We start from the raw sequence: 26543 nt of genomic DNA, 5'->3' as shown, positions 1-26543 counted from the left end.
TCCCCCTCAAGCTGGAGCGTAGACATCACCAAGATCCAACTTGGAACAGCCACTTGCAAACTGTGGTCGAAACAAAGCTTTGGTAAACATATCTCCAAGCTGAAACTGGGACCGAACAAAAGGAGTAGTAATCAACTTCTTTAGAACAGCATCGCGAACAAAATGACAGTCAACTTCAATGTGCTTGGTTCGTTCATGAAACACCGGGTTGTTGGCAATATAGATAGCAGCCTGGTTATCACAGCACATCTCCATGGGCTGATCACTGAAATAACCAAGCTCATGAGTAAAGGAACGAACCCACATCAATTCAAGAATGTGTGAGCCATAGCTCAGACTCAACCTCTCGACGAACGAGCAACAGAGTCTGCTTCTTGCTCTTCCAAGTAACTAAGTTACCACCAAAGAAAGTACAATAACTAGTAGTAGATCTACGATCACCATCAGAACCAGCCCAATCGGCATCAGAAAATCCAACAATGCTAGTGTGTCCATGACAACGATAGACAAGCCCCTTGCCAGGAGCACCCTTAAGGTAACGTAAAATACGACACGCAACCTCCCAATGAACTTGCTTAGGTGTTTGCATGAACTAACTGATAACACCCACAGCAAAAGAGATATCAAGACGAGTAACTGTAAGATACATAAGTCTACCGACCAGGCGTCGATACTGGTGTGGATCACTAAAGGCTGTGTCATCAGAAGCACCAAACTTGACATGAGGATCCATAGGAGTATCAATCGGTTTACAACCCGTCATACCTGTCTCATCAAGTAAATCAAGAACATACTTCCTTTGGGACAAGCTTAGACCGCGAGAACTGCGAACAACCTCAATGCCAAGAAAATACCGGAGGTTACCCAAATCCTTAATCTGAAAATTATCAAGTAGATATGTCTTCACCTGTGCAATCCCAGAAGCATCATTACCAGTGACAATAATATCATCAACATATACTGCTAAGATGACCACATTAGACCCCTGTCGTCTAACAAAGATAGAGTGATCAGAGTAGCATTGAGAAAATCCACAACTAGCAACAACACTGGTAAATTTATCAAACCAAGCACGGGGAGACTGTTTCAGTCCATAAATTGCCTTATGAAGGCGACAAACTCGGACACTATCTTCCCCCTGAGCAACATACCCAGGAGGTTGCTCCATATACACCTCCTCCTGCAGGTCACCATATAAGAAAGCATTCTTCAAATCCATCTGGAAAAGGGGCCAGTCAAGGTTAACAACCAAAGAAAGCAAGATACGAACCGAATTCATCCGTGCAACAGGAGAGAAAGTCTCAAAGTAATCGACCCCAGAGGTCTGGGTAAACCCCTTGGCAACCAAACGGGCCTTGTGCCGCTCCACAGTACCATCGGGATTGTACTTCACCGTGTACACCCTACGACACTTAACAAGATCCTTACCAGGTGGGAGATCAACCAAAGACCAAGTCTTACGAGAGATGAGAGCCTCCATCTCCACATCCATAGCATTTTTCCACTCAGGGTGAGACATAGCAAGGGTATAAGAAGAGGGAATAAAAGTAGAATGTAATGCAGTAGCAAAAGACGACAATGAGAGGGAAGATGAGAAACAAACACATAATTTGCCAGAGGATAAAGAGGACGGATAGTGCAAGTACGAGTACCTTTTCTCTGAGCAATAGGGAGATCATCAACATCAACAGGAGGATCTGCAGGCAAAGAATCAGCTGGTGGCAGTAAAGGTGGGGCCGCAATAGATTGAAGTGGGAGCAGCGGCTGCTGTTGGTGACGACGCACATAAACCTGTACAGGTGGGGCAGCTATCGACAGAGGAAGAGGAGCAGGGGCAGCAACCCGACCAACTTCATCAAGATGAACATCAACAGAAGAACCAGCAAAATAAGGGGAACTCTCGAAAAAGGTAACGTCAGCAGAAATAAACTGTTGGCGAGTAACAGGGTCAAAACATCGATACCCCTTCTGGGTACGAGAATATCCAAGAAATAAACACTTAACAGCCCGAGGAGATAACTTATCAAGCCCGGGGCGAAACACATGAACAAAACACTGACACCCAAAAACACGAGGAGAAAGAGAGAAAACAGCCCGATCAGGAAACACTACTTTGAAAGGAATTTGATTATGTAGAACAGGTGAAGGCATACGATCAATTAGAAAACAAGCTGTCAACACTGCATCTGCCCAATAGAGTTTGGGAACATGCATATGAAACATCAAAGAACGAGTGACATCTAACAAATGGCGATTCTTGCGCTCGGCCACACCATTTTGTTGGGGTGTATAAGAGCAAGAAGTTTGGTGAAGAATGCCATTATCAGAACAAAACTAAGAGACCTCACGCTGAATTAATTCAAGGGAATTGTCAGTACGCAAAGTTTTTAAAGGAACACCAAATTGAACTCGAATTTCATTATAAAACTGTTTGAAGACAGAAACAAATTCAGATCGATCCTTCAAGAGGTACAGCCATGTCATCCGAGAATGATCATCAATAAAACTAACAAAATAAGAAAACCCTAACCGACTTTTTACCCTACAAGGACCCCAAATATCCGAATGAACCAACTGAAATAAAGAAGTACTCCTAGACTCTGGACTCAAAGGAAAAATAGTACGATGATGCTTGCCAAGCTCACAAGCTTCACACTCGATACGGAGACAGACTTCAGATCGGGAACAAGGTTCTACAATAGATAGAGAAGGATGTCCTAGCCGATAGTGCCAATGTAAAGGAGATACGCCAGAGAGAAGTAAACGCCGCAGTAGATGTAGTCCCCAAATCAAAGTAATATAGGCCTCCCTTCTCATACCCGCCACCAATCTTCGTCTTTGTTGCAAGATCCTGAAAGACACAATAAGAAGGGTGAAAGGTTATAAAACAATTCAAAGCTTTAGTTAATTGACTAACAGACAAAAGATTAAGAGGAAGCTTGGGAGCATGGAGAACATTAGTTAAAGATATGTCGGAAGACAAGGAAACTTTCCATGACCTGATCGGGATAGAGGATCCATCTGCAATAGAAATTCGAGATGACATAGAAGGCTATGTGTAAGATGAAAACAAATTAGGCTTACCGGTCATGTGAGAAGATGCTCCGGAGTCAATGACCCACGGAGAGGATGAGGACGCGAAGCAAGCAGTAGTACCTGAGTGGGCAAGGACAGCGGTAGATGTAGAAGAAGAAGCCTCAAGTTGCTGGACTCGTTGTAAGAGTTGGGAGACTAGATCATTAGAAGAATTACCACCATCAGTAGAGGATCCCGGGGCAGTGTCAGAAGAGTGCACAGAATCAGCCCCGCCATCAGATACAGCAGAGTTTGCAAATTGCTCACGGGCCCACTGTGGTTTGCCATGTTTGAGCCAACACTTATCAATAGTATGATTAGACCGATTACAATGAGTGCACCATCGAGAACTAGCATCAACAGAACCAGCAATGTTAGACATATTCCCACGACCTCCAAAACCAGCGCCACGACCACGCCCAAAAGTAGAACCACGACCGCGAGAAGAGGTACCACCACCACCACGGCCACGCCCTCCAATAGAAGTGAACAGGGCAGAATTATCTTTGTTGGTAGGAGCTGAATCAGACTTCACCATTGAAGGGGATACAACTCTCTGGAGCCGACAATATGCTTCATTCATAGAGGGGATCTTCTCTCCAGTAAACAATTGACTTTTGACGGATTGAAGATCAGAATCTAACCCAAAGAGAAATTTGGCAACCAAAAATTCAGATCTTTGGGACTTAATTACAGCAGCATCAGTAGAGATAGGCTGGTATACATTAAGTTCTTCCCACATCCCCTTCAATGAACTGTAATACTCACCAAGGGATTTTCCATCTTGTTTAAAAGAGAAGAATTTCTCATAGAGATCATAAATTCGGGACAGATTTGTATCTTGAGAGTAGCTTTGCTTGAGTTCTTCCCAAACACCCTTGGCAGTTTTATGGAACATAACATTAGAAGCAATGGAGGGTTCTAAGCCAGCAAAGAAGGGTTGCATTCTCAGCCTTCCAATCATCATATTTGCCATCAGTGGATGGCAGAGGGTCCATGGTAAGGTATTTCATCTTCCAGCGAGCAGTGATATAGACCTCAAAGGCTTGAGACCAAAGTAGATAATTAGAAGCACCATTCAGCTTCACACTGGTAATCTGAATGTTAAAGTTGTCGGTAGAAGACTTAGTATCAGCCATTAGGGAAATTAATAGATGCAAACACCAATGCGATAACAGCCCAAGAGAAAAGAAACAAAAACCCTGATCAGGGTAAAATCGATAGCCTTGAAGAGTAGGGCAGAAGCCCCAATACGTAGTATAATCTTCGATAATAACCAGCACCAATGATGTATAATCACCGTAAATCCAGCAAGAAGGATGAAGAAGATCCAAGAAAACAAACAAATCGATTTCCTCGAATTTTGGAATATCGATTGTTAGGGTTTTAGAGCAAGCAAGGAACCAATCTTCAAGGGCTTCACAGCAGCAGGGACACACACAAGCGATTGCGGATAGCGAGAACTCTAGTCCTTCATGAATATATGACTAGAGTTCAAATCAATATAAGCAGCATATGGTTGCTGTAGACCACGATATAAACAAAGAGGTGAAAACCCTTCAAAACAGCAGCAGAGAGGAGAATCTTGTGGATCAGAATTCAATGCTTTGATACCATGTCGCAAAACTGAATCTAAAACCTAATCTGTAGCAAGACAACTAGAAGAAGAAAGCAAAGAAGAAGAAAAGAAGAGAGAGTAAAACCGAGAGAGAAAAGAAGACTTCTCACGATTTAGTTAAATTACTAAATCGTGAGAGAGATGTTTATTTATAATAAAACATTAATGAGTTACAATAGAAAACCCCAAAATACCCTTGAGACGTAAAACTAATTAGAACTAACTAAAAGGAACCACAAAAAGACATAAATAACCCCAAGCACCTAAATACGATAATCTTAACAATCCCAAAATGACAAATGCACCTTCCCCTCCCCCCCCTCCCACCCCGCTTTCGAAAGCCCAAGTGACAAGAAAACCTCAAAGAATGATGCAATGCCTTGTCATTTCTCTTTCCCCGAAATCTAAAAATGTTCTGTTTGTATTTTTATACAATACTCAAACCTTCAGTACCCTCTAATTCACCTACGAAATAGCAGCAGCTTGCACCCAACTGCTCCCACAATCACAACATCTGCTGTTAAAGGTCTTCCCAAAAATCTTTAACGGATCCTCGCTCCCCAATATAGTACCCTTTTTCTCAGTCATGTTTTAATGCAAAACAGTTCCAAAATAGAAGAACCAGGGCTGACTAGCAGAACCAGGATCACACATAACAGAGAAATAGAGGACACAGAGGGATCAGAAGGGACTAGTTCTCTGGTAGAGTGTTAGTCTGACCAGTAGAATATCTCAGCAGAAAATCTCAGTAAACAGAGTACTAGAATGGACTGTGCAGACTCTAGAACTAGTATTCCCCAGCAGTTCAAACTCAGTAAAATAAATCAGAAATCCAGAGAGCAGAATATCAGAAATTTGCATGCAAAATTTAAGCCAAACCTGATGTGTATTCTGAGAACTATTGTAGAGAAAAACAACCAGAAAGATTGGATAAAAACAGAGGAGCCACAAGTGCATAAGAACAGAAAAAAACTGATCTGTTGGACTGACAGATAAATTCCTTGACTGAGAACAGAAACAAAACTAAGACTGATAAAACAGACCTTTTGACCTAGCCTGATAGAATTCCTAGTTCAGCTAGGATTCTAACAAAACTTTCAAAATCAAACTGGAAAAGGACTGATACAATTCCAGACATGATTATGAAATGGACTAACAATAAAAATGACTCCTAATTTCTAACCCCACAACCCAGACTGATAGAATTCCTAGTTCAGGTAGGATTCTAACAAAACTATCAAAATCAAACTGGAAAAGGACTGATACAATTCCAGACATGATTATGAAATGGACTAACAATAAAAATGACTCCTAATTTCTAACCCCACAACCCAGACTGATATTAACTCCTAATTTCACAAGGAAACATCATCGCAGGTCAGGTCTTCCTCTTCGTCTTTGATACTGCATCAAATGTTACCTCATCATCATGGGTCCTGGGATCACAATTGTCAAGCTCAGTGTAGAAGCATCCCCTTTCATGCAAATGGGCTTAGTGTTGCCAAATAATTAATTAGAGTTGTCACAAAGACTGGATGATGTAGCAACAGCAGCAAATTATCCCCCTCAAATAGAAAGGGAGCTCCATTGTGACCAAAATGGACCTTGGTGCAACGATAAGGTTGTTCCACTGTGACCAAGTGGTCACAGGTTCGAGACTCAGGAAACAGCGTACATTATGACCCTCCCCAGACACTGCAGTGGCGGAAGCCTCGTGCACTGGGTATGCCCTTTAAATAGCAAGGGAGCTGACAAATTTCTCAGAACTCTGCTGGACTTAAAAATATATATATTCAGAAAATTGGTCATCCTCCTGGTAATTGGTGACACACTCTTCAACTACCTCTTCTCTGCCTTTAAGCTTCAAGCTGTGAAGACACCCGATGCAAAACTCGTCAACCAGCCTACAATACTTGAATGGATTCTTAAAACAGCACCAAGGGCACTTCAACCATTCTCACAGTTTACTATTAAACAGCATTTTAGTATAACATACTCCACTTAAAACTACCAAGGGTTCGAGTCTGGAAACAGCCTCTTTGCGAAAGCAGGGGTAAGGCTGTGTACATTATGACCCTCCCCAAACCCTGCAGTGGCGGGAGCCTCATTAACTGGGTATGCCCTTTTATGCTCCACTTAAGTCCATTGGAGTGTGGCCATGAACCCAGGGGACTATATTGACCCCAGTTACAAATAGAGCACAGGAAACACAGGCCAGCCCAATTAAACCAAGTAGTGTCCAATCCAACAACGAAGAATAGCTTGAAGGACTCACATGCTTGCAGGAGTTAAAGAAACAAAATCCTGAACTCTATGGCCTATAATTACCCAGCATCTCTAGGCTCTCAGCTCCAAAATATAATTTAAAAAAAAAAAAAAAGGTTCTAAAAAAAGACCAGATCGACTGGTTGAACTGGGTTAGACTGAAACCATGCACCAAAAAAGTTCCTGGTTCTTGGTTAAATGCCTAGATATCCGTGAAAACCGGCAGTTAAATCAGAAAACAAGATCCTGATCCCTCAAAGGTTCAATGCCTGATTTGCTTTTAATAGTATGTATCAACAACAAAGAAAAAGGGTATCAAAGACAATTTAAAATCCAAATATGAAGATCAAGGAGCACAAGGCTTGAAGCAAGCATCCTTTCTTGTACTAGCGTCTCAACTGAAGGATTTTCCAAGGTATCATACAATCCCAAAGGTTTCTTCAGTAGGCATTGGCAACGCCCACAGGTTATCCCTATTCCATCCTAGATCGCAATTGTCTTCGTGTATATTAGATTGCAAACTGTCTCGCAGAGGTTCCATCAAACCTCCAAGATTTAGCAGCAGCCGCACTAGAAAACAATTCAAACTAAATAAACACATGAAGCCAACAAAGCAATCAGGATAAACAGTGTTCGCCATAAAACCTTGCTGTATCAAGTTGTGCTTCTGAAATCTGAATACATATCCATGAGACTACTGAAAAGGGTCAAGTGACCATGTTGTAATAATCATGGACTTAATCTTTATAGAAGCCCTTTTGACAAATTTTTAACTATATTCTTCACATTTCAAAAAAAAAAAGAAAAGAGAAATTAAGCATCGTGTAACAGTCATATATGATAAGAACTAGGAAAGAACTTGATTCCTGGAAGTTAAAGTTACACCAGTAGGCTTTAAAATTATAGCTGAAGAGCTTTAATGTACGACGCTTACGGATCCAGTATCCAATAGCTTCGCCTCTGAAAATTGGGATTTTGCTCACCATGTGCATAATAACAATTTAAAGCTTCAACGTTCCCAACCTTGCCACAAAAAAAAATCATTTCAGAAGCGAAAAGATTCCAAACAAAGAAACTGTACAACACAACATATAATCACACTAACATTAAAATTAAGATCACTTCTCCTCATCAAGCAACCAAACACCCCCTCCCCAACCTCTGGATAGACTGATCTATATCAGGATTCAAAGCAAGTAATGTACAAGCATCTCTGGCAGCATTCTAAGTCACTGATTTTTCAAAAAAATCAATTTGATAAAGTTTCTTCATGGGACCTAGTAATTGTAGGCTGGGATGCACCAATACAGGATCAGTTTAAGTGTTCTAAGGCATAATTATAATTTTTATCCTTTGCTTAAGGGAAAATCGGTTGTTACCAAGGTTGGTGAAAAAAAGTCATAAACTTACTTTTTTGCCCTTTTAGTATAAAACACACTTTTTTTCAATGAGGGCAAATTCTGTCATTTCATATGCCTACTCGAAAAATGTGTAGCTTTTAATAATGACAAGTCACTTTCAAAATGTTTTAACACCCTTTTTTTATCCCTACATTAAATAACTTTTGGGAATAAGACAAGGGGCAATTAAAAGAAGGTTACAACTTCTCACTTGCAACATTTTGGTGACAATAAGATGCACCCTTTATTTAAATAAGTTCAGTCATTTGGAGGTATATTAGTTAATTAACTAAAGCAGATAAAGTTTTACAACAGAGGTTGTTTCAGGTCTGGTCAGCAGTTAATTGTCAATGTAGATTGTGATGGAAATATTATTTTTTTAAAGAAAATTATAGGTGAAAAAAGCAAACTCAAGTATTAGATCCTCAAACAGAGGACCTGAGAATCAAATAAATATTTAGGTGGAAGATCAAAGCTGAAGCCTCAATCAGAGACATGATTGCTGCAAAGAACAAATGATGGAAGAAATCCTGAACTTCAATCTTGCAGGCATACTAGCAGCCACTTTGAGACAGCACCTTCATCATGAATTGAGTATAAAAAAAAAGGGCGTACCCAGTGCACGAGGCTCCCACCACTGCGGGGTCTGAGGAGGATCATAATGTAGGCAGCCTTACCCCCGCTTTGCGGAGAGGCTGTTTCCCATCAACCATGAATTGAGTAATTTCACCATAATACCAACAATAGGCACCTCTATGGCTGATTGGTCGGTTACAATTCTCGCCCTCCCCGGGTTATGGTTGAAATATAAATGAGACTTAGTAGGCTCTGTGTTTTATGTTTGTTAACAATTTTCTGAAGTATGCTAAGACTCTACTTTGTAGTAGAACTGTAATAATCTTCACTTCACTTCCCCACTGATGCAGCTCCAAGAAGGAAGAAGAAGAAGAAGAAACCCTAAACTTAGGGTTTAAATAGGGAGCCGTAGGCTAGGATTTCTATTTTTCCATACTTAGTTATTTTTCTGTTTTTTAGATTGAACCGGCTTAAATTGGTTGCATCCAATTGGTTCAATTGGTCTAATTTAAGTGAAATGTTCCTATTGGCTAATAGGTTCTTATATCCTATTGGCTAGTATGGAATCTTCACTTAAGTTAATTGTTCTAAGTTAGATTCTTTTATTTTTAAGTTAGCAGGGGTAGTTAAGTCATTATACTGTTTTAAGTAATTAATTAGACTTAAACCTCTCCCTTCCACGTTTTTGTGAAGGAGAGGCATTTAATTTGTAGTAGGAATTGGCCTATGGCCTTATTATAAATATAAGAGATCGTGGGAGGCTCCCCCACAATTGAAATTTGAATTAAAAGACTGTTTTCTGCTGCTGGCTGACTGCTGCTGCTGCTCCTTGCTCTTCAAGAGTGTTTGCATCCTTGTGGGTACATCAAGGTGGAAGGGTGGGTGGAATCCTGCGACTCCTTACGCCGTGACGGCTGGGAGGGTCTCTCTTCGACGGTGATTTCATCCTTCATCCCTTAACTTGCTGCCGGTGGAATCCTATAGTAAGTTGAGATTTAAATTTCTGTTTTTAGTTTCCTTCCCTCCCCCATTCGATCGCTCTTGTTTTTCTATTTGAATTTCCAAAACCCTAGATCATCTAGGCATTATCCAGCCATCATCCTACCTCTGTTTTACACCAAAATCAGAGCACAGCCTTCCCATACCATCTCCCCCACTCGACCAGACTTGCTGCCCATTCTGTCCAGCCAAACCCTAAAATCCCTCTTATCCTTTAAACCCTAAAAAACCCTAATTTTCTGCTGGGACATATTCAGCCATCAGAAAACCTCCCTGCTGCAGCCGAACCTTCCCCCTAGTCCCTCTAACACTCGACCTTAAGCCCTGCCCCTGAATCCTACTGTAAACCCCAGTTTTGGCTATTTTCCTAATTTTAAAAACCCGGAACCCTAACCCTAAATCTGCAGAATTTTGAAACCTAACCAAATCCAGATATTTTTATACCATAATGACCCTCTAAACCTGCAGATTAAAACCCTATAAACCCCATTCCCAAATTCCCATCCTAAACCCTAATTTTGCCCTAAAACAGCCCCTAATCAGCCCTAAACAGCAGGCTTGACCAAACCTTGATTCCAATTGGCTCCTAGTAGGATTATCACCTATTCTAGGACTACATTACCCACCCTCTTCTTGCCTTTTTCCCCTTAATTTCATTGTGGAGGATTATGGATAGATGACCAAGATTGTGCAAGATTTTTTGGAATAATGTAATTTTTAGCTACTACACGTTGGATAGTGAGTGCTGACTGTTATTTTTAAGAAATTATTTGACTGGAATTCCTTCTCCTTTGAGGGTGGAGAGGGGGGAGATGGTTGTTTATATGTGGAGTGTTTGTTGTCATTGAGAGTGACTGTAATTCTGATCAAATAAAGCAGTGAAGCCTTTTCCTTGAAGCATCATAAAGCATAAGGCCACAAGGTCAACACTAACAAACATAACTACATGAACTATAACAAACCTTAAGCCGTTCATGAGCTTCACCTACAGTTCTGCCATCCTTCTTTTTCCGCCACGTATGACCATCTCTACGAAAAAATCGAAGGACCCTCTTGTTGAAAAGGAACAGAGACCCACCTGTTAAGAAATCCAATTAGTAGGCAGGGATGCCATAAAGAAACCAGGGTTTTCCCTAGGGCCTGAACCGTAAACCCGGGCAGGTTCAAGGGTTTCCTCGTTAGCAGAAAAAAAAGTTAAAGCAATATATTTCCATAAAACATAAGGACTATGAAGGTTACCAGGTGGCTGTTGAGGGGCATCTTGTGTTATCTGATGATCCTCATGATTCTGTAGAATAAAGAGTACTTCGGCAGGCTTCAACCAGCGGTTTTGAGCTTCTTGAACCAACGCATTAATTTCAAATCCTGAGAATTAAAAATAAAGAGGATTGTTAAAAAAAAAAAATTCAGAACAACTTGTCTAATTAACAGTCATTCAATTGCAATTTGGTAGGGCTACTGGTGCCCAGTGCCCTCCCCCACTTTTTTTCCTGCCAAAGGAAGAATAATTCGTTGAGACTAGCTACAACTCACATGCAGAAAGAACTTTTATTTGATTTTGTGTGCACATCAAAACAAGCATAGGTCAACTTCAGAAAGAAATTTATAGCTTATCAGATCCTCATTGGAATTCTGACAAATAATGAAAAGAAACTACAAATGCCAAACCTTCTTTCACTGAATTATATGGATATGAACACTAAGAAGAAAAAAACAACTTACAGCGTGCAATTAATAGGTGTAAGATAAAAAGTAGTGTTAATTGTTCAAAATAATTCAAGGAACAATACCTCTTAAAAAAACCAAGATAGCCTTTTGTTATAACTAGCTCAACAGAGTACTAAGAAGGAAATAGAGGTTCTACATCAGAAAGTAAGTTATAGTGCAGCTAGACTAAGAAGCTGACACATAAGCCCAACAGATAAAATTAATTTCAATTTGTTATGTGGTTTTCTACCTCTTTATCTTCAAAATTCAGATTTTAACCTTCCGCGTATTGGATACTGAAAAGTAGACTTTCTGAGAATCCATCATGGGAACTCCAGGGTTCTTGAAGGGCCTAAAGAAATAAATCATATGATTCACACATAAAAATTTTGGCACCCTTTAAAATACAACATTTTGTAAAGTCAGCATGTATGTGGGTATTTAAGGTGAAATCTATCTTAAATAAATAAGAAGGTGAATCCTAAGGTAAACTCTCTAGACAACATCCAACACTATTCTTTTTATTCACCACTGCTCTCTCATTGTTCCAAACTCTACTGTTGTTGTCCAAATTCTGACTTAACCGGCGGAGAGTCTCCACTGGAGTCCAACTCCGTCCCTCTCTTGTGCCCATTCTTTGGTTTCAGGTGGTGTGCAGGTCTCCCAGTGACACTTCATCCTCCCAGATTTCAGCAACAAGAAGTTCAAAAGTCCCAGAAAAGAAACGCCGTCTGATTCCAGTGATCTATCCCGCTTTATAGAGGAAGAGAAGAGGATGTGATTCACCATGGGAATTGGGGATGTAATTAAGTTCTGTTTATAAACTAATCTCCCTCTTCCTAGTTCCTATAATACAAAATAAACTAAAAAGCTTAAGGCATTTGCCTGTGGATCAACGGGGAAAACCCGACAGCAAACAAGAAATGAGACAAAGTATCTCCCAGTTTTAAAAAGCCTACCTAACCCTGTAGAAAGTAATAAAAAAGCCTTTAGATATCCCATCTCCTCTATCCTGGGCCAAGACCATTGGTTCTCTCCATGAATTAGTATTATTATAGACTTTGAAATTTTATTATAAATTATCCCTCTACAAGGAAAGTCCTCACCTTACCTAAACGAATTACTTTGCTTTGCCATGAGGATTAAATCAAGAACCACGAGTCTCTGGAACAACTTAAGAACTTAACGAGCAGATGTCAGAACTTCTAAAATAACGCATTCCTTTCCCATAAGTCATAATTGACAATCTCTACTAAACAAATCAACTGAAGGGATTCGCATAACCACAAGGGGAAAAAAATGGAGAAATGCAAAGGCGTCTTTTAGAGCATAATAGAATGTGAACAAAAGAAGATTAAAGATGAAAGTAAGGACGGGGGGGGGGGGGAAGAAAAAGAGAGGTCGAATACTTACCAGATTGCATGGTAATGGATTCCTACAAGTCACGGGTGAAAAATTGTAGGCGACCTCCTTCGTCGTCGTCTCGTTTGAACGCGGTAGCCATGAAACGATAGAATAGAGGCAGTACTCGAATCGCCAAGGAAAGCACGAAGAAGCTCCAAAGGACCCCAAAAAAAAAAAAAAAAAATACTAGACAGCTACGGATCCAATTATGACAATCGCAACCAACAGTGCATAGGGAGCGACCGGTACAGAAGAGGAATCAAGAAGCAACGGAAAAGTCGAGTCAAGGTTTCAGGCGATTAGTTAACTTTTTAAGAAAATGAAAAAGAAGAAAACAGAAGGGGAGAAGAAAGGGTAGTCAATCTTGACTTGTGACTCTGTGAAAGTGTTGCAACTTGCAGGAAATCGCCGTCGCCTTAAACTAACGATGCTCCTCTGTGTTTGGGAAGTTTAAAAGAAACCGGGGAAAGGCAAACAAGGGAGAATTACGAGCTTTATGGATGAATCTCGGCTAATCTGTGTCTGAGACTGTGTTTATCTCGTACGTAAAGCAGATGATTGTGGAGAAAACCCACTCCGCACTCCGCAGATATACTTTTTTTCTTTTTTGTCAAATGACGATGAAACCCTTGTTTTCACCACTTTTTTATAGAGATAATAATTTTTTTTCGGTGACGATAATACCCTTACTTTCGATTATCTTTGTCGTCTTCTCTGACGTTGACGTTGACGTTGACATTAACTTTTTCCAATTTTTTATATATATATATCAGAATTGGTACCTATCAGGTGTAAATTTATGGGGATAACAATATTAGATTTTTCTTCGGGGAAACGTTTCGTACACGACGATCGTGTAAACCGTGTATCAAACTTTTTCCCCCCTCTATTTTTTGTATTTTTTCAAAATCCCCTTACTTTTCATTCACAATTTTCTCCCTCCTCTATTCATCTCTCTTGTCACTATTCACCTCTTCTATGCAATTGCGTGCGAGAAATTCATAACTTCGATTCTCTTTGTTCTTAAATTTTTAGGGTAAAAAGTAAACATTTATCAAATATATTCTCCTGTTAAATCAACAACTGATTACTAACAATAAAGAACACTATGTATTGTTGCAGCTCAGGCCATTTAGGTATAATCAATTTCTAACTCCTGAGACTGAATCCACTGCTTCTGTAACCAAGCCGCTTTGGACCCTTCAAGGAACACTTTATCAATGTCAGCAGGGAGAATTAGTGCATGAGATGGGTAACTTTTGTTACAATCCTGAGAACTTGAGGGGTTCCCAAAATTCATGTCTTCATGATCCTGTCCATGTTTCATCCTCTTTGCAAACAATCCAGGAACCCCAAATGATCCCCCATTATCCCTGTGTAAGGCATGATTCTCCTCCGATGCATCATCACAATCATCAGTTTCTGCCTCCTGATCTTCTTCATCAACATCATCTTGTGGAGGCCTCTTAGTGTCATGACTCTCATGAACATTCCTACTCCCAAGCGCCAACTGCAAGGATCGCTGCAGCACTGGATCAGCTGGGAGGTGCAGCCGGTTCCCATTGTGATAGGAGCACATCTCTTCATAGAACAGATGCTTCGAGCTCAAAATCTTCCTTGCAGTTGGATGAATATCTGTACAATGGGACTAGCAGTTGCAGAGAGAAGGTGAATAGAGACGAGAGAGATGAATAGAGGAGAGAGAGAAAATTGTGAGTGAAAAGTAAGGGGATTTTGGGGAAAAGCAAAAAATAAAGGGGGGAAAAGTTTTCGTACACAGTTTACATGACCGTGTACGAAACCTTTCCCTTTTTTCTTCTACCCAATAAAAATAACACAATATTTGATTTTTCTATATAAGTTGGTACGGAGAGGCCACACGAATCCTATGTGGATTGGGCTCATCTCCTTGGAAGGGAAAATGATCTATCCAACCGTGGCGGGAGTTGGACGGTCCAACACCACTAAACAACAGTAAAAACAAGGGTGAGGTGATCATTTCACATGTGGAGACCCATCAGTTGGACCATCCAGCTCCCGCCACAACTGGACAGGAGCCAAGTCCCCTTGGAGGGCATTGCCCAATGAGGCATCCAATAGTTGAGCTGTCGCACACATCCTGATGGTTGACTGGACACACGTCGAGATGTGTGCGGCATAGCAGCCGTTGGATGCCTCATTGGGCACTCATTGGGTGATGCCCTCCAAGGAGAGAAGCTGAATCCGGCCTATGTCCATGTGAACAGGGGTGTCAAATCTAAGTTCGCAACAGTAGGATCAAGGATCAACCTGTCCCGACTAGTAAAAGCTCAAAATTGGGTCAATACATTAGTTAAATGTGTTGGACTAAGGTTTGGCATGTTAGCTAAACATATTGATCACGATGCAAGGGGATGGATCTACGGATGCCTGATCGAGCACGACACGCTTATGGATCGACACATTTAAACTCGTTTTATGGACCATTGGTTTTACCCCCAAGTACCCCACAAATTTTATATTTTATCTCAAATATATTATTGTATATTATTGCACTATCAAGTTTTTTTTTTTCTTGCTAGAAATTGCACTATCAAGTTGATGAGCCAAAAATAAATGGAACACATAATTAAAATCATTTATGTTATACGAAATATCATCATATATATATATATATATATATATATATATATATATATATATATATATGTCCATTGAGATTGAAGGCCATAGAGTTCTAAATAAATTTGAGTTTTACCTATGGCTGTCAATTAGCCCACCGAAGAACATTTTCTCAAGTAAGATCTTGTTTTATCACTAATAATTGAATCTCAGTAGGAATTATATGGAGTATGGACCAAACTTGCATAGCTCGATTGTAACCCATTTAGTATGAAACTGTGTATAGGCATGTGTAGTAGCCTATTTATAGCCCGTTTAGTACAAGCCTGATTATAAACTGGTACCCAACCGATCATTTGTTAATGGGACCATGTCTAACCTATGAGGATTGACTACTTAAACGGGTTGGTCACAGTGCAAGATCCTAAACTAAGAGGGACTAATTAGACCCAACCAAAACCGACCTAGACCAACTGATTGACACCCTTACATGTGAGTAAACGAAAGAGAGTTGAGGAAGATACTGTTTGGTGGCGGATGCCCAAAAATTAGTTTGGCCAGATTTGGCCTGGCCCGGTGCGCCTAGTACAGTAAGATCGATACATTTGTACAATTACGTTGACGTGGCTTCTTATTGCAGGCATAGGGTATCAAAGAATCCGGAACACATGTCAAAGTAGGGGTTGCAACCATACCTAGTTCCCTTTAATTCAGCCCACGGTCAGCCTTGTCGGGTTCAGTACCGCCCAGCCCAGCCTGACCCTGATTGGGTCGAGCTGGGCCGAGTTGGACTTGATTGACCGTGGTAACCCTCTATTTTTTCTATTCCACAAATCACAACAGTTTCAGTAAAGAATCCAGTTAGTTATTCTCACTTCCCAGTTCACAATCATGGTTTTAACTTTTAAATCACAGTATTGGGATCGATATCGGGTGGGATACTAACATCAGTACCAATACAGACCAGTTGATGTAATGATATGGATCGTATCAAACAGTTTTGCATCTCAATTATTAAGAAAAAGTCATTTTTTGGGATCATTTTGCACTTTATATGGACCAATATACCACTACCGTATCGATCAAGTATTGATATCAAGTACCAGTGATATTGATATGTATTGATCGATACAATACTGATACCTTGAACCATATCCACAATTGGATGGTCTAACTATGCTTCCACTCACATATCAATGATAAAGGGTATTTTGTTGCCTTCAACACGTCTTTAGTAAGATTTAAATAAAATGTATTTTTTTATATAGAGAGACAGTTTTCTAAGCAAGCGGTACATTAGAGCATGACAATGAGATGCAACAAAATAACACTAGAAATTGGAGGATAGCAAGATCATATTATTTGAGGAAGAAATAGATAGACATAAAGGTGCTAGCATACCCTACCTAAAAGCGTTCTAATCAAATCCTCAACCTAAACCCAGCCCACCCTGACACCACACGTGGAAATCCCAATCCTAACCTAGCCCATAGGCTAAAAAATCTGGCCTAGACATTACCAGGCTCAGGCTGGGCTAGGGCTCGCCAGACCTAACTTGTCCCCGCTATGTTGGAGGTGGGTCTCCTGCAACTCACTGTGAATTCCCCTATGGTCTCCCAAACAATGGCCGAAGGGAATCAGAATATCGGATAAACTCTGCGACAAGGCTTCCATTGAGAACACACCATGTGGATCATCCCTAGAGGTGTTTGAGTCAGCTTAAGAGGGTTCTTTTGCATTGTTTGAGGAAATAGAATCGACAAGTCAATCGGCCTCTATTGATTTTAAATATATCGGAGTTGGATGAGAATCGTTTGGAATTAGCTAAAATTAACCTGAACCATAGAAAAAGCTGTCGATGTTTTAAAGAATCAATCGGATCCAATTTGATCCCCATTGGATCCCTTGAAAATGGAAAAGAGATCATAAATGTTGATGTTAAGGGTTTCTTCTTCTTTTTTTTTTTAAATAATATTTTCTCTTCACTTATCCGTTGTGAGTCTTGTGACCTTTATTACGGTTGAATGAGAATCTTGGAGCCTCTAAAGTCTAAGGAGCGCTTTCGTACTTTATGTGAGAAATTATTCTCCTTTTTTCCCATTGGTACCGTTACCAAGGTTTTCCTTCATAAAAAACCCTTGTCAGCACCTATATGCTTTTTTACATGACTTTACAATTTAAATTTGGGGAAGGCAATTCGTACCCGACAAAGTCTCCCATCCATTCCGTCAAATAAGGGGGTTGGGGTTTTTATGTCATTTTGTATAAAAATTTATGTCAATGTAACCATATTTAATGTCAATCATTTTCATGCACTGTATGAAAATTTTCCTTTTGATTTTGAGAAAAAATTCTCGGTCGTTAACACCTTGTTCCACCGGTACTCATTGAGTCATTGGTGTGCTCCTCCCTGATGTTTGCTCAAAGAACCATCTCCCTTGGGAAGGGGATCGTTGCCAAGTTCCATAGTCCTTGCACCAGCTTAGGACCAAAGAAAGTGCTCGTGGAAGTATCCAATCAGGATGGAAATTTATCCTCTCAAGTGTAGTGTACTATCCAATGCACCACACTAAAGAATCCAACCGTCCACCCAATATTTAAGATAAAGAAATATATACCTAAAGGGTTACAAATCTCATGCGGTCGGCGTGCAACCTCATACAGGCAGGGCATGGACGCTATCCAGACAAGGTGTTTGGGTAGTGGGTAGGGCGATCATTTTGCCCCTGCCTGTGTGAGGTCATACGCTGGCCACACGGGCAACGATAACAGAGGATCCAAATCTATGGCAGGGAGCCTTACCCATAGTAAAATAGAAATTGTTACGTCCACTGATTTAAAAAGATAAATAAAAATAGGGAAAAAGAACTCTACTTGGTCTTGTAGCTATGTATATTCCACGCTGCCAACCTAATGGTCATCATATTAGAATCGTGCAATAATGACCATTGACGCATTTTACGTATTTAAAATTACTTGATTTAATTTAAAAAGATTTTTAATCTTATTTAAATACTAGTTAAATAGGTTAACAGTTTAAATTTACCAAAAATAAATTGGTTAACAATTAAGGTAGAGTATCTCTCCAGTTCTCCATCCCTCTCTCTCTCTCTCTCTTAATTAAGGTAGATTCTCTCCCATTATCTCCTTGTCTCCTCCTTTGGGTCAAACTCCATTAACGCGCCCCTGCATAATTGGACCTACTCTATTATCACTTGATTACGAATAGCAGGTTGCAGGCTAGTTTGTATGAGCCTAAAGATCCAGATCCAAAATAGAAATGCCCTTCATGCTGACAAAACATGTCCAACATACCATTGGTAACAATTACGTAACTAACAACTGGTCTGATGTGTGCAGGAAAAGAAGCAATTCATGATCCTGGAAAATTTTAAAAACAAACTAAACTGATTCACATTCTTTGTCCCCTCCTCTTAGATGGTAAGAATAAATTAAAAGTTACAGTACACCAACCCCATCAGCTTTTACATTGCAAGGACTGAGAGTGATATTCAGTAGATTAGTTCCAGTGAATCCGCCTCACAAATGAACCATTAGCTATATTTCTTACATCTCCCGCACATTACCTACTATGCATTTTAATCAGTGACCCATGACAAGCAATGGACCCAAAAAAAGCGCAAAAAAATTTGTCTACAGAGCTACGGGATACTAAACATTAATAGCTCCTGAATGCTCGAATTCGTAGCCCAAGTTTGAAGCTTGTGATAATGGAGCAGGTCCGATTATGCAGGTGATGCCGTTAATAGAGTTTGACCCAAAGGAGGAGACAAGGAGATTATGGGAGAGAATCTACCTTAAAAGAGAGAGAGAGAGAGAGAAAGAGAGAGAGAATCTACCTTAATTGTTAACCGATTTATTTTTGATAAATCTAAACCGTTAACCTATTCAATCAGTATTAAAATAAGATTAAAAATCTAATTAAATTAAATCAAGTAATTTTAAATACCTAAAATGCATCAATGGTCATTAATGTATGATTCCAATCCGCTGACCATGAGACTGACTATGTGGAATATACACTACCCACAAGACCAAGTAGAGTTCTTTCTCCCATAAAAATATACCTAATAAAGGGCAACAAATCTCGCTAATAACCAGAGAGCAATGAATGAGGCTGAAACAGAATTCCAATACAAATTACAGAGCAATGATTATTTCAATCCATGGAGAGAAAGATGAGAAAATGACTGGAGTTAGGGTAGAGAGGAAGATTGAGGACAGTGATTCAGGCAAGGTTGGGAGTTTTTCTCTTTCTACCCAGGTACCTGGGGGTAACTTCATAAACTTCAATTAATTTGCAATGGAAACATGGCCAAATCAACATTGTCTACCATCATCCGTGTTTTAAAAAAAATGTAAATTTATCCAATTGCCACAGAGACAAAAATGACCCTTTCAATGATCTTACAAACCCAGGCCTTAAAACAATACAGCCAATCCAAATTTGGCATTCTTTTCTTTCTGTTCTACTCTTTTCCCCTTTTTCTCCCAATTTTCAGGAGAAGCCATACAAATCACAATTGGTGTGGAACAAAACGGATGCATGCCTTGGAATACAGAAGTTGCATTCCTTCCATACCAATAGCTGCTTCTTCCAACAACTTGTGTGCTCCCGGTGATTCCAGGTAATACCAGAACATCTGACACTAATCAGGCACTAGATCTCTTCAAAAATGCCAACACACCAAGTCCAGCAACAAGTGCAGCCCCAGCTGCAACAGCACTATATGCAGCAGCCCATGCATCCCCTTGTGCATAATCCAAAGTTCCTGAACCACCACCCCTCCGATCATCCAACCCTGAATAATCTAGATGCAGCCTCAAACTCTGTTTTGAATTGTCAATCAGTGTCCCAGTATGTTAAGAAAAAACAGATTCTAATAATAAATGAATAGAAGGCAACAGTTAGTTATCAATCAATAGAACAGGTCCAAAAGTGCCAACTTCAACCATTAAAGGTGTGATTCTAGACCAAGTCAACCAAATGTTGAAGAGTTCCCTTGGATCAAAGAAATAAAACAGAAAGGGACAGTGGTTGTATCCAGGTTTATGAATTATGTATATAAATATCATCATGAACACCATGCATATTTAGGAAGCCCAAAGATAGTCACCATTAAACGACCCCTATAATATAAGAGTACCTTCATTTTCCTATCTAGAAAAGGGGACAGCAACGATCATAGTATGATCATACCTTCAAACCAACCAGTCTTGCATGGTCCACAGCTGCTGCAAGGTCACCATCCGATGAAATCACAACTTTATCACGATCTTCGTCTTCATACTACAGGAGCAGTTACAGAAAAATTTAGGCATATGTAAAACCACACACATACATATTAACAACAGTAACAAATTAAAATATAGCCAAAGGGTTTCAAGTACCAAAATCTGCGGCAGGTGGTTCCGATCGATGTCACTTCCCACCCTCTGGACGATGGAAGTTAAAAGATCTGTCAAACTACGAGCATCTGAGAAACAGCAACGGGAAAGGAAATCAAATAAGCAGTATTACCACACAATTAAGCAGACAAGGAAACTAGTTAGGCTAATCAAGAGTCTAGGGTCTGTCAGCAGCATTACATTGGTCCATCATCTCCTAGGCCAGGAAACAACAGTCATAGCCATTCAATTATTTCAATCTATTGATTTATCAGACCATTTGCCATATCAATTTTGGCCAGCATTACAGAGGGCGGACCTCGGTGCAATGGTAAGGTTGCTCCTTTGCAACCTAGTGGTTGTGGGTTTGAGTTGAGAAACAGCCTCTCTCCGTAAAACGGGGGTAAGGCTGCATACATTATGCCCCTTCCCAGACCCCGCAGTGGCAGGTGCCTCGTGCACTGGTACGCCCTTTTTTTAATAAATTGGATGACAATGAAGTCAGGATCATCCAACTGTGTCGGCTTCCCCAAGATGATGGCTCTCCTATAAGACCCATTGAACCAACCTACTCCTTGCTAGTACACTACATTAAAAAGTTCATAAAGTGTCCTTCACGTCATCTGAAGCACCTTATAATTCAGCAGACGTCACAATCTTGGTTTAGAGGATGAAAGCAGAAACATACCACAGATAAATCTATGCATCCGGCCCTTCTTATCTTCAATCTTGAAGCCAAAGGTATTAGGCATGCTAAACGGACTAAAAGATGCAGACCTCCCAGTCTCTGCCCCGTCAGAAGCCAGTTTTAATGATCCTTCACTGCAAACATAAGACTGTAAGAAAACAGTATTAAATCCTAGATACATCATTTTAGTTATAAGAGTGAATACCTCCGAGTCTCTTCTTCATCGTCCAAAGGTCCCAATGCCATGGCAGAATCCCAAAACTTTTGCATCATAGTATTTGTTGTCTCGTTTCCAGCCGCAGCAGTGCCTCCCACCTTAGTTGATACCAGAAATCATTAGAGCATATTATTTAGGGCAACAGGAACATTCACAGTTGATACAGAAAACAAGAAAGATAAATAGGTAAACATTTGACGAATGGAAGATTTATTTCATCCTAGGTTTGCAGCTATAGTGTATTTAGAATGTTCTGTGCAGGTGTCTCACTGATCATTAACATGTATAAATAATTTAATTGATAATGAACATTCTACACCCAAATATGATTTGTTAAAGACAAAACCACCTCAGAAGGATGATAAAGCTTACAGACAGCAATAAAGAAAAATGCAGAAGGAAATGAGATAGAATATGTTGTAACTTCTGTTGTTTTTCCATCCTCCCTCAGAGGTGCAATGAGCAAATTGGTTGCCTTACAGCTGCTTGGTTAGAAGGTAAAAATTCCAAATATCTATACATCCAGAGAATTCTCAATATAATAGAATGCCGCCTACATTTCTTTGGAATTTTTTTCATTTTTGTATCATCCCTTCATTACCCCTCTTTTTAGGCACATTGATGGACAACATGGGCAATCCAGGCTGCCCATTAGAAACTTGATCTTCAAGATTGAACATCAGTTTTCTGTCCCAGCCATGTCTGTGCTACCCTGAAATTCCCCAAGAGTTGTATTTTGGACTTTTCCCCTAGTCATAGCAGCCACCAATAATTCAAATCCTTAATTAAAAAGACACAACAAAGAGGGTTTCCATATGGTGTGAGGATGACTACCAACAAAGCATCCACCCTGAGCAATGGGGGAGGGAGGAATGATAGATAGCAGGCGAGGAACCAGGAACTTGCCTCATGAGAGGAGTAACAAAACATAATTGAGGTTTTCTTTTCCTCCCTAAAAAGCATTGACAAGTATCATGATACCAAGTTTGTGAAGTTACCATCACTACATGACACAAAGACACAGATAATACATATGTTCCTTTTTTCAAAAAGCGAAGGTAAAAATAGATGCAGGAATGAAAGCCATAAGATGACCACAAAGTGGCAATGCAACTTACTGTGGCTATTGCTGCATGAGTGATATGGATTACATCAATAACAGCAACAATGCTTCCATCTGTAGCAAGCCATCCAAACTTAAAAGAAATTAGTACTAAAAATCAAAGGCACTCGTACTACCACTAAAATTTTCTTTTCTATCTGAATGCAAAAATACCTTGATCCACAACAGGAAGATGTAAAAATTTCCCATCATGCATTCTATGCAGAGCATCAACAATTGGTGTATCAACTGTTGCACATTCAGGATTTGGGGTCATGACCTGGATAACAGAGTACAGTACCAGATGCTCAAATTCCAAGAGAAAGTACAGTTCATTTGCAAGAAGAGCAAAAATATTGCGTGCTCCTTGGATCTCTTCTTCATGAATGAAAACAGAATTCAAATTATTGTTATCAAAGGTAACAATAAGCAGCTTCACTTCAGCTAGGGAAAATTATGTTTGATGGCCATACCAGCTCCACAGGAGTTGACTCTGGTGAAAGATTTTGTGCAATGATCCGCATCAGAATATCCTTTGAACTAAGCAAGAGAATTGAGAAACAGAAATTACAACCTTTTCATTTTCTTTAAATTATTAAAAAGGTCGGGGGAGGGGGGGGTGGAGGGGAAGACGAGAGGTTTCACTATCATGGCACCTTTGTAAGGCTATAATATTGTAACATAACAAGTTTACCACAAAGTTCCTATAGACCCATTTTTGGATGTGTTAGTGTGAGAGTTTGACTCATTGACTAAGCAGGTTAGGGATGTAAATGGATTGGACTCATATAGGATAAGGTCTAAATATATATGAAGTCAATCCATTCATATGCAGATCAGATTTAGGTATTTCTAACCATAGTTATCATGGCGACCCAAGGCGTTGAAGGGGACCTGGACACAAGACGACACCAACAAGGCGCCTAGGTGCTCGCCAAACAACCAAGGCACCTGGACACCTTGACAACTATGCCTCTAACAGAAAATTAAAACTGAGATAAGGTTTAGAACTTGGAACCCCTAAGTCATAAATGAAAATTAATAGGCAACAACTGACTTCTATGCGTGTTTAGGTAACTACAGAAATAAAAATAAGTCTAATATATAACAACAAGCCTCAGAAGATACTCACGTAAGGATTCCTCGAGGTTTATTCCCAACAGTTACAATTGCAGAGCTTAAACGAAATTCAAGCATCTTTTTTGTTGCAGTTAGGACTGAGTCAGTGGGTGACACTGTTACTATCCTGAAAATTTTCAATTTCAATCAAAGTGGCATAAAGCCATGGCCCCATAAAAAATAAATCCCAAAGCAAATGGCTTTGTAAGATAAAAAATATCAATTCCAAATAAGGATATTACCTACTTTGAATTCTCTGGAATGATAGTAGACAACGAAGGCTTAAACATTCGCTCCCGAAGAGTTTCAATGAATGTGTTAGGACCTGTAAAAGAACCAACAATAAACTTCTCAACAGTACTAAATTTATAATGTGACAAGTCAAACAGAAAGTAATCCATAGGAAATGCAGGGGAGGGAGGTGAGAAGAGAAGCAACATGGCAGACGCTCTCCACCAACCAGAGATTGAGGTCCCCCAATGCTTTTCAACTCCTTCAACAGCTGCAGCAATGGCCTTTCCCTTCTCAGCAGCTCTTTCTAAACGTGCAATGGCATCATACAGACACTTTGCTATATCAAGTAAAGCAATGACCTCTCCATTCTCCACAACAGGCAAATGCCTGAATTTCCCTACAGAAATAAATATTTGGGATTTCAATTTTAGAGGGCCCCAAAGAGTGAACATGTTTAACAAATAAATTGGTGTGCTTCAAAGACTCTAGCAACCTTGCACCATCTTCTGCAGTGCTTCCACAGCTAATGTGTCTGAAAGAACAAAAACTGGGTTCCTTGTCATGACTTTGGAGACGGGTGTTTCTTCAAGGTTTAGCTCACGAGCAATGACTCTTGTTGCTACATCCTTCAAATCAAATTGAATGGAACACCTTAAGAAACTTTAAAACTGTTGACATCTAAGAAAACATTGAACAACAAGAAAATAAAGTAATACTTTGTCTGTTAGAATTCCACAAAGTAAAGCATTTGAATCCGTGAGCAACAAAGCATCAACTCTGCGAGCAGCCATCCGACGACAAGCCTCAATGATGGTAGTATTTTCAGGTATTGTCAAGGCTTTTGACAGCCGCAAGCGCTTTACGGTACGCTCACCAGATACCCTGTCAACAGAATAAGAAAATAGCAAAAAATGTGTGACTATAATTCCACCACTTTCTGTATACATGCTCAGTCGAATTCTTGTAAATTAAGGAGACAAAGGAGCAGTTCTGTGTCATGCAGAGGTAGGTCTAGGTTGTGGCATGACCTATCACGCTAAAAAGAAAGGAAGAAAGTGCAGAGAGGCTCCTAATACACCAACCACTTTGGTAGACACACAACACATAACATTTATGAAAGATTCCAAACATCCTGAACTTGCAACACTAAGTAAAAACAGTACCAGCTGAAGGCGTTAAGTGGATTCAATACCAAAGTTTCAAAGGCCAAATGCATAAATAGACAGCACCAATGAATCATTTTCGCAGTTCAGGATAGCTGCAAGATATATTGAACTGGATTTTTTCACCTAGCCAATTGTTGTGTTGCAAATAATACCGTTCCTCCTTCCTTTATGGCATCCGATGACCCAAACAATACATTTGTGAGGACTAAAGTACTGCTGTTAATGAACTTATTTTCCTTTCTAACCAGAGTAATTCAATTTGGAAATATAACCAAGAAAATGAAAACAAAATCGAATTGGTATTCGATATAAGGAATTAAATTGCCGCAACAATATATGAAAACGTTAACATGATATATAAAAAACCTCATCAATTCTTATTATCATTCGGATCCCAATAGTCCAATGATCAAAATAAAAATAGTGAAAGACCCTTTCTTCCTATTTAAACCGACCGAATTTAAGCTTATCAAAAACAAATAAAGAAGAGGGCAAAAAAATCAAATGAGAGCACAATCCCAAGGAACCATACATGGAACGAGATGAAGCAACTGATTTACGGCCGGCATCATTGCTTCCATTGTCAAAAGATTTTTTCTTTCCTTGCGATGACGAGCTATACTGAGTCATGCTCCTCCTGGAGGAACCTCCTTGATCATTCATCTTCTCCGCCAAAACAAAAGGCACGAATCTCTGATCCTTTTCCTTTCGAAGAGAAGATAACAGACCCTCCTCAAGCGAAAAACAACGAAAGAGATTAAGCAGCTAACAAGGAAAATTCACCAATTGCATCTCAGCTTTCGAACCAAATTCCACGTCTTTTCGAACGCAAAATCCGATGAATTGCATCGCTCATCAATCATAAATTCAAGCTAAGACTTGACAAAGGAGGAACCAACCGATTACTTAAACCCTAAAGAATCCGGACAAGTTTGTGCAGAATGGAAAGAGAACGATCGCCGC

At 39.9% G+C, this 26543-nt stretch overlaps 2 protein-coding genes across 4 annotated transcripts in view; both read right to left on the bottom strand.

Annotated features, from left to right (window-relative positions):
* The window catches only part of LOC122656701 (calmodulin-binding transcription activator 4-like), a 40195-nt gene extending 26980 nt beyond the window's left edge, over positions 1-13215 (bottom strand). Inside the window, exons 1-4 of the mRNA XM_043851316.1 lie at positions 13054-13215; positions 11173-11298; positions 10896-11011; positions 7893-7981 (exon numbers count right to left, since the gene is read on the bottom strand). Of these exons, the coding sequence (XP_043707251.1) occupies positions 7893-7981; positions 10896-11011; positions 11173-11298; positions 13054-13063 (341 nt within the window). The 5' untranslated portion in view covers positions 13064-13215. The remainder of the gene's footprint in view (positions 1-7892; positions 7982-10895; positions 11012-11172; positions 11299-13053) is intronic.
* A 7004-nt stretch (positions 13216-20219) lies between these two features.
* LOC122656702 (CBS domain-containing protein CBSCBSPB1-like) lies at positions 20220-26471 on the bottom strand. Of its 3 annotated transcripts, none has more exons than XM_043851317.1 (15): positions 26113-26468; positions 25544-25546; positions 25131-25296; positions 24908-25040; positions 24641-24811; positions 24427-24505; positions 24194-24307; positions 23535-23601; positions 23236-23341; positions 23078-23136; positions 21948-22057; positions 21743-21876; positions 21058-21143; positions 20867-20956; positions 20220-20496 (listed from the first exon to the last, which is right to left on the bottom strand). In XM_043851317.1, exons 1-15 carry the CDS (start codon positions 26241-26243, stop codon positions 20320-20322), a joined length of 1626 nt encoding a protein of 541 aa, XP_043707252.1. In that variant the 5' UTR covers positions 26244-26468; the 3' UTR covers positions 20220-20319. The 3 variants fall into 3 exon arrangements, with proteins under 3 accessions (XP_043707252.1, XP_043707253.1, XP_043707254.1); XM_043851319.1 differs by lacking the exon at positions 20220-20496 and adding an exon at positions 20532-20767 and having other exon boundaries at positions 20860-20956; positions 26113-26471; XM_043851318.1 differs by lacking the exon at positions 25544-25546.
* Between the last annotated feature and the right edge of the window lie 72 nt (positions 26472-26543).

Source organism: Telopea speciosissima, chromosome 3 (genome assembly GCF_018873765.1).
Source record: "Telopea speciosissima isolate NSW1024214 ecotype Mountain lineage chromosome 3, Tspe_v1, whole genome shotgun sequence".
In the NCBI taxonomy this organism is placed as follows: Eukaryota; Viridiplantae; Streptophyta; class Magnoliopsida; order Proteales; family Proteaceae; genus Telopea; species Telopea speciosissima.
Note: the sequence above shows the minus strand (reverse complement) of the source record. Positions and strands in the feature narration are given on the sequence as shown.